The sequence below is a fragment of the Semicossyphus pulcher genome, unplaced genomic scaffold (genome assembly GCF_022749685.1).
Source record: "Semicossyphus pulcher isolate SPU_LCO1_2020_fin unplaced genomic scaffold, fSemPul1.0.p SCAF_15, whole genome shotgun sequence".
Lineage (NCBI taxonomy): Eukaryota > Metazoa > Chordata > Actinopteri > Labriformes > Labridae > Semicossyphus > Semicossyphus pulcher.
The window spans coordinates 13,448,389-13,456,735 of record NW_027211659.1 but is presented as its reverse complement, the minus strand read 5'-3'; the positions used below and the strand labels follow the sequence as shown (position 1 = coordinate 13,456,735).

At 40.3% G+C, this 8,347-nt stretch overlaps 1 protein-coding gene across 1 annotated transcript; it reads left to right on the top strand.

Annotated features, from left to right (window-relative positions):
* The first annotated feature begins 908 nt into the window (after positions 1 to 908).
* nostrin (nitric oxide synthase trafficking) lies at positions 909 to 8,218 on the top strand. Its single transcript, XM_069663663.1, has 16 exons — positions 909 to 955; positions 1,104 to 1,189; positions 1,282 to 1,365; positions 1,560 to 1,622; positions 1,699 to 1,780; positions 1,872 to 1,934; positions 4,015 to 4,113; positions 4,233 to 4,358; positions 4,763 to 4,861; positions 4,953 to 5,078; positions 5,873 to 5,981; positions 6,117 to 6,205; positions 6,328 to 6,453; positions 7,427 to 7,682; positions 7,762 to 7,854; positions 7,931 to 8,218. Exons 1-16 carry the CDS (start codon positions 929 to 931, stop codon positions 8,065 to 8,067), a joined length of 1,665 nt encoding a protein of 554 aa, XP_069519764.1. The 5' UTR covers positions 909 to 928; the 3' UTR covers positions 8,068 to 8,218.
* The last annotated feature ends 129 nt before the right edge of the window (positions 8,219 to 8,347 follow it).

The window sequence follows — 8,347 nt, the reverse complement described above, 5'->3', positions numbered from 1 at the left end:
GTAATAGGATTATCTGTAGTGCTAACATTGAGTTAATCACTTTTGTCGTTATTTATAGTACATCTTTAGAAAAGTTTTTCAGTTAAATATTCACAAAGGCTTAAAATGTCTTTCTGACTTTTAATAGTTTGCTAAAATATATAAATACTGTAATGCAAGACACACAATTACACGCTGGAGGTCGTCATGTTGTTTCCAGACAACATGTGATGCCATGATAGTGTGTCCTATTCCTGATTTTTATGCAGTTGTCAAACCCTCAAGGACTCACGCACTGCACGCCTGACATCATTAAAGTCCGTGAGAGTTCAATGTTTAGGCTTAAGGGTTAAGATTGGGATTTGGGCCTTTTAATAGAACAGAGCCATTTTTAACTGAACCAGCAACTATTTTTTTGCTGAGTGTCTTTTAGCATGATGATTTGGTTTTGCGGTCCCATTTGGTTTATTCTCACTGCTCTCATGGTGTCCTTTTCCACTGCAGCAGGCAGCTGTTTTTGGTGTAAATATAACTCTTAAAAAAATACTGCATACTACCTGCTCAGTACCAACCAGGTCATTTAGCTGAGGAACTTGGTACTTTTCTCAAGAAAGTAAGTAAATATTGGACAAATCCTTTATGAAGAGTGACTTAGTAGAAAGTGTTATCCACTTACATCTAGTCATTGTTTAAAAAAAAAAAAGGGCAGTACAAAAGGATAGATGGGGGCCTTTGTTTTGATTTCATATCCTTTGTTTTAATCTGTGGCAGACCAGCTTGCCATGCCACCTGAGCTCACATTTGTAGTTGATTTTTTTCACTCCTCCAACTGGAATTTTCCTTTCAATAGCACACTGACATACACTCAGGTGATTTCCGCATGAGTGCGTTTGGGAGGAGGGTGGTCAAAGTTCCCGGTCCAAAGTCAACAAACAGCCACAGTCTTAAGATGAAGGACCCTATCAGCACCTGCTCTGTGAGTATTTCTTTGAAAAGCCACTTCACTGTTTCCTTTCTAAAAGCACTGGTGTAGAAAATGAGAGTTTAAAATGCGTTTTATTCAAAGAGACTATCACCGACTTGTAGCAAAAACTTCATGGAGCCTATTCTCTGTCTTTTTTTAGTATAACGAACTCTATCAAAATGTGAAGCGCTTTTCAAAAACAGGGGAAAACTTCTGCAAAGAACTGATGACAGTTTTTCAACAAAGGTAGGCTCCTTATTTAAAGGCCTTTAGACTGAAGTTTTAATGGCGACAGGAGTTATTGTTTGACTCAGTATATGTCTCTGTTCCTGTTTCAGGGCTGAGCTGGAACTCACGTACGCTAAAGGACTACAAAAACTTGCAGGCAAACTCATCAGGGCCTCCAAAGGAATGTCGAACAAGTAAGGGACACAGTGCTTTTATCTGTTTTCATTTAACATGACCTCTATCTGGGGACTGCTAAATGGGTGTGCAGAAATAATGGCATCGTGGGAAATAACATGTACTCAGCATAATAGATGTGATCTAAACATTGGCAGGTGTTAGGCTTATTAGCCCACAGCTCTAACCTTTTCATGCTGGCTCCCCCACTCAGTTCCACCTACAGTGCCTGGTGTCATGTGTCAGATGAGATGTACTCAAGAGCAGACGCCCACAGGTAGTTTTCAACCGCAGCTGTCCATATAATAAAATGTGTTTGGATTTTGAGTAAAATACATCTTTTCTCATTTCAGATCATTAGGAAACGCATTTCACCAAGAAGCAATTCTGGAAATACGACAAGTGTTCGACGAGCACAATAAGAGGAAGAGGCCTGTATGAAACTGATCCTTGATCTTGTATCATAAATCTGTCTGTTGTAGTTCCCAGTCATAATGTGACTCTAACCTGTCCCGTGCTTTAATAGCTTGACAATGCCATCGAAAGAAATGGGAAACTTGTTACCACTAATTGGAGTGAGCAACTCAAGGTAAACATTCTTCTTCTAAAACTTGAATGAAACATTACAGAGATACAGGGCCGGTTAGATAGACTCTGACTATGGCTTAGATATAACAAATAGTCAGACTTCAGATAGACGTCTAAATTCGTCCGTTTCACAAAGCAGTTTAGTTCTTGACTATCATAAGCAGGACTATGGTGCATTGAATTCTGAGTAAATTAAGACTTTTTACAAAACAAAAATGGCCGACCGAGTAACCGTATCTAACCGCTCAAGTCCGTTTACCCCAGCAGAAAATGTTTGTTATTTGAGCAGTAAACTGTGTTTATCTGACCGTTAAAAGAACCATCAAAGACGTTCAAAATTTGGTGCTATTGATCAGCAGGTGTCACTGATTGTTACTATGGTAACATGGGTCTTAGAGCTGAGTTAGCCTGGGGGTAAGGTGTTTTTTTGGCTTAAAATGAGTCGGTCTTTATTTTTGTGAAACTGTTTAACTTGCATTAGACTAATCTATGAGCAATATTAAGTCTGGCCTAACAACTATAGGCCAGTCTAAAACATCTTTGTGAATCTGGCCCACAGTCTGACCAGCTGTGACAGAGTCACTGTAGAAACAGTTATCAGGCTGATACAGTAATCTGTAATTCATAAAAATTAGTCAGTGTTAACTTTTATGTTATGTTTGCCATTTTAGTGAAACGCTAACAGAATATACAATGCATTATACATACTTGCATAATGCATTACAATGCATGCATATATCTTTATTGAGATGACATTAGCTTTAATAATGCATCATGTCGTGTTATAACAGCTAAAAGCCATTACAAGTAGGATCACATTCGTTAACAAATTCAGGGTTTATAGGTTTAATACTTTGTGGTCCGTTTTTTTTCCGGTTTTTAAGTCTTATAAATGCCTAACCCGGCGGGGGTGAGTGCTAGCCCCAGACAGGGCACCTCTCGTGTGTTTAATTCAAATGTGGGGGCCAGTAGAAGCCATGTGGTGGGGTGGGTAGTATCAGTGTATCAGCATTGTCAATACCTGGAGCTTGCATGATCGGACTGGTCTGTTAAAGTTTGCAATGCTGCTTGGGTTGCGGTGGTAGGTTAGGTTTATTATAAGTATTAGGATAAGGGAACAAGGGGAGGGGGTTCTTTACTGAGCGCTTATCCTTATTATTAGGGCACAAGTACCTTGTGTTTAATTAAAAAGAAATGTGTTGGAACTGTTATGAGAAGCCATAACAACCGTCTTTGCTCACTGTGGTGGCAGAAAGCAACATGATGTTCATATGACTTTATAACCTTCCCTGCAGTATGAGTAGATTGATGATACACCCTTTTGATTTATGATTTATGATTTTAAAAAAGTGTACTTGATCTGAAGCCCTGTGTATCATAAGATTTACTCTACAGCAACTTTTACACTGTGTTATGAATGTGTTATAATGCATTGAACAACATTTAGTTCCAACCAAGTAATTTGATTGGACGAGAGGCATTCCATGAGTGCTGATATAGAGAACAACATCACTGGGACTTTTCACTCTGTGTATCACTCCACCTCAGCCAGGTGTTCTGAATACTGTTAATTAACATTACAGCAGACTGTGTACGTCTACATTAATCAAGCTGGTACCTCTGAATCACACAGCTGACTCTTATTTCACTGGTTGCTTGATAAAGTAGAACAAACAGATAAATGTACATGATAAAAAAAACAGCTGATCTGTGGTAACCTGTAGACACAGAGTGCAAGAGAGTGTTTGGGTTGCTTGGCAACAAAAGTCCAGTTTCAGTTGTGGAACTAGTTGAGTTGGTGGAGCAAAAAAATAATGTTTTGTTTATTGTTAGTGTTTACTACTATTTGCGATTGTGTAACTGTTGTATTAAAGCAATATCACACTCGAGGTTGTGTACTGAATATCATCACGACTGTGATTCGGTGGTAGGCACAAGGCCGCAGATAATCACAGCCGTGATGATATTCAGTACAACATCACGACCTCGAGTGTGATTTTGCCTAAGTACATGATACAAAGGCAAACCTGGATGATTTGTTGTATTTCATGTGGATGCTTGTGTTTTCTTTCTGAAAACAGATAAAGAAGAAGTTGGTTGGACTAACAAGAGAGCATGAGGCTCTGTTCAACTTTGTTGAGAACAACAAACACATTTGCACAGAAAAAGAAAAACAGAAGGTAACAAACTAGTTTCCACTGCTACACAGAACTTGTTTTCATTATCTAGGAGTGAATAATTGCTGAAAAGCTGCCTTCACATTAATTACAGATATCTACCCCCTCCTCTTGACTTATAGATGCTGAACAGGCTGACTAAGTCTGCAGAGATGCAGGCGCGGGTGGATGAAGAGTACTTTAATATCAACATGGAGGGTCATCAAATGAGACTCAAGTGGGAAAACACACTGAAAAACTGCTACCAGGTGCGGAAAAAAACATTTCCTAATTTCCAGAGCAGGTCCTCTTATTCAGAGTGGCTTTTTGTGAGTGAGCAGGTAGGCTCAGTGTCTTGCTCGAGGGCACCTCATTTGTGGTAAGAGTTGAACCGGCGAGCTTTTGGAAGCAGAAAATGCCCTTTAAGCACTACTTAAACTCAGTAGAGTACTCTGTGTAGAGCACCAGATCACCACAGTCTACAAAGTATGTTTCACATCATTTCATGCTGTATTCACTGAGATATTAGGATTTTTTGTGTGCCGCTAAAATTAAGCTAAATCCAATGATGTTTCAGTTCTACCACCTGGTGCTTTTATTTTGAAAAGCAGATTCTGAAAAGGGATTGAATCTGCTGAATAGAAGCATAACAGAACTATGCTGGCCTTTTCAGATCATACAGGAGCTGGAGAAACAGCGAGTAGAAGTCCTTTGCAACATTTTGAATAGATACAACCTCTACATGTCCAGCTTTGGGCAGACCCTCAAACACGTAAGACACTCTGACCTCCCTCAGGCTAATATGAATGCTCTAAAACCCTCTGATGAATATAATAACTTTGACATACTTCTGCCACATTCAGGGCCAAACACAGATAGAACAGGCAGCCCAAAGGGTGGACATGGACAAAGACATACAAACCCTGGTGGAGGAAAACAACATCACAGACGTCGACAGCAAAGCAGAGTTTTTGATGGCTGATTATTTCGTAAGTCTGCTTTTATCTTTTCATGTGCTCTGAGGATCTGTTTCATTTTGGGGAGAGGCCTGTCTGCAGGCCACGGACTCATTCAGTGAGTCATCCAGTCAAAGACATACGCAGTCATCTGTGCAGGGGGTTTCCGTTTGATGGGAGTGTTCAAGCTGCAGATTTGAAGATATGCTCTTCATTTTGTGACAGGGTGTGAAATGAAGCATCAGCCATAACATTATGACCACCTGCCTGATATTGTGTAGGGGCCCTTTTTGCCGCCAAAACAGCCCTGACCCGTCGAGGCATGGACTCCACTAGACCTCTGAATGTGTGTATCTGGCACCAAGACGTCAGCAGGAGGTTCTTTTAAATCCTGTAAGTTGCGAGGTTGGGCCTAGATTGGATCGGACTTGTTTTTCTAGCACATCCCACAGATGCCCGATGTCCTTCCTTGGACCACTTTTGGTAGGTTCTGAGCACTGCAGAGCGGGAACATCCCACAAGAGCTGCAGTTTTGGAGATGCTCTGACCCAGTCGTCTAGCCGTCACAATTTGCCCCTCAATTTTTCTTGCTTCCAACACATCAACTTCGAGGACAAAATGTTCACTTGTCGGCTTACATATCCCACCCACTGACAGGAGCCATAGCAACGAGATAATCAATGTTATTCACTTCACCTGTCTGTGGTCATAATGTTATGGCTGTATACTCAGTATGAATGTATATATGGCCTTTTAACTTTAGGGCATCACTGCATGGATGGTAGATTTTAACCAGGACCATCATAGTAACTTAATAATTCAAACAGGAGGAGGACGGCAAATCCCTGATGGGCAGAGAAAGAAGAAAAGAGGCCATCAAACTCAAAATTCAGCGCCTGGAGGACACTATTGCAAAAACAAAAAAAGACAGTGAAGGTGAGTTTAGTACAATATTCTAATGCATTTAAATTACATAACATAATCTAATGGAGGAGAAAATTATTTCAGAGTAACTCTGTGATTCATAACGGACCTTATATAATTCATTTTATTTCGACATTTTCGTTGCAGGGATCGAAAAGCTGATGAAAACGTACACAGAAAATCCATCTTTTTCAAACCAGAAGAACCTTGAGGAAACAGAACAGCAGCTGGATGAGGTACACAGAGTACAGTGTGTGTACAGTGAATGGATGGATAGTGCAGTGGTGTGTACAAATGGATACTGATTATAAATTAGATTTGCTGAAGTGTTTACCAATGCCTTCTTGTTTTACTGTAGAGTACTCTAAAACTGGATCTCCTGGAGGCCACTCATTACAAACTCTCTCTGTCGCTGTGGGACTTAGAAGGGAAACCCCTGTCCTTTCACCGATTTAAAGACAGCATCATGAAATGGAAAGACAAGGTGAGATTATTATATTTATTTATATTTAACATATTTCAAAGGTGCGTCTCAGCAAAGCATTAAAGGGATAGTTTGGTTTTTCTGAAGTGGGGTTGTATGAAGTACTAAGTACAGTCAATAACAGTCAGCACGACTCCTGTTAGGCGGAGCCGGCCGGAGTTCCTACACGGATGCTAAGCTGAGCACCGCTGCAGACGGGGTCAGGAGTACCACGTACTTTAGCCACTTAAAAGAGTTGTACATATAAACAAACATATCAGTGTAAGCTATATTTTAGTTTTGTCAGCGCTTCACATTGCCGTCAGAAAGCCCTTTCCCTCTGCACTATGTCTCGCTCTGCACAGCGGCCCTGTATATCTGACTGCTTGAAACCACAGCAGGATACTAGTCTGGTTATAATGGTGCATAAGTCATGAGAGGTACTGTGAAAGAGCCTTTTATTTACCATATTTTCATGTGGTTATAGTGTTGTAATTGCTGAATGGGGACATGTCTTTGGAGTCTCAGACAGTGGTTGCTAACATTTTTTGTCAAACAAGGCCAGGCAGCCTTGCTCTTGCTTGATTTTGAAAGTTACCTAATGCTATCAAATACATAAAAACAATATTGTTCCCTTTTATAAGATACAAATTCTGGGTGGCCGGTTGGCTCAGCGGTTAAATCGCTCATCCCATCTACAGAGGCTCAGTCCTTGATGTTTCAGAAACTATCCATAGTCTCTAAATAAAGGCATACAGACCCTTCGTTTAAATAAGGAACACCTCTGTATCAATTTTGAAGTCTTTTCTTCTTGGGTGTTAACTAGCTTTGATGCATGTTCAATAACAACATGTATTGTCTGCGATAGAAGGTGTGTCCGATAAAATTCAGCCTATAAAAGCTGTTTTACGTCTGGAGAGGAATGACTGTTGTAGTATATTATTATTTCTACAATAAATGATATTTCCAAACGTGAAATCTTTTTATGTTTAAGGACTGCGAGCACAGTGTTGTTCAGCTGACCCGTCCAGTCAAACTCAGGAGGACCCCGTTCAGATCCCGACAGTCGCTGAGAGCTTCCATCATCTACAAAGGACCGGTTCAGTTTGGGACGCAAAAGTCTGTAGAGTCCTTACAAAGCACCTCGGGCCAAGTCACTCCTCCAGCTACCATGCATGAACCTGTAGCTGCCGAGTGTGACAGCACTGTTAACGGAGCACTGCCTCACACTGATGATGACAAAGAAGAAGGTATTACAACCCTATTCATTCATAACATCTGGAATTTAATCATTTAATCAAAGCAATGACAAATATCAACATTCAACAGGTCGAATAACACCGGAGGTGTGCAGTATAGGAAAATGCAAGGCCCTGTACGATTTCACGCCTGAACACGATGATGAACTGGCTGTGAAAGAAGGTAGGTGTAAACTCTACTGTAGATTATCTAAAACAGTAGTGGTTAATTAACTAATCCCCTAAAACTGTTTTCACAGGAGATCTTCTAGACATTCACAGAAAAGAAGAGAATGGTTGGTGGTTTGGCGAACTGAACGGGAAGACAGGCCATTTCCCATCGACCTACGTGGAGGAGCTGCCTTTGTTGAGCAGCGTCAAATCTTCGGATGCCTGACTCGATCCTTTGATACTTGACTTGTGAACAGCAAAAAAAAAATCTCACTTATGATCAAAGAGATTTACCTCTGAAGCACCAGAAATTAAACAGAAGCAAGTGGAAGCTTCAGACCAAGAAGAATTACACATCCTCTTTTTGTACTGAATAATGACGCACATTTCTCTGTTATGGATCTATGATCACTGCTCTCTCTAAAGTTACTTTGTAATGCTGGTTGGATTTTTAATGTATGTAAATGTTTATACCAAAAATATTTTCCCCATTATTTATTCCATAT

Coding starts and splice junctions, on each gene's coding strand:
- nostrin (XM_069663663.1), top strand. CDS start 929: ATGAAGGACCCTATCAGCACCTGCTCT. Junction 6,206..6,327: donor CAGAACAGCAGCTGGATGAG/GTACACAGAGTA, acceptor GTTTTACTGTAG/AGTACTCTAAAACTGGATCT. Junction 7,683..7,761: donor TGATGATGACAAAGAAGAAG/GTATTACAACCC, acceptor AACATTCAACAG/GTCGAATAACACCGGAGGTG.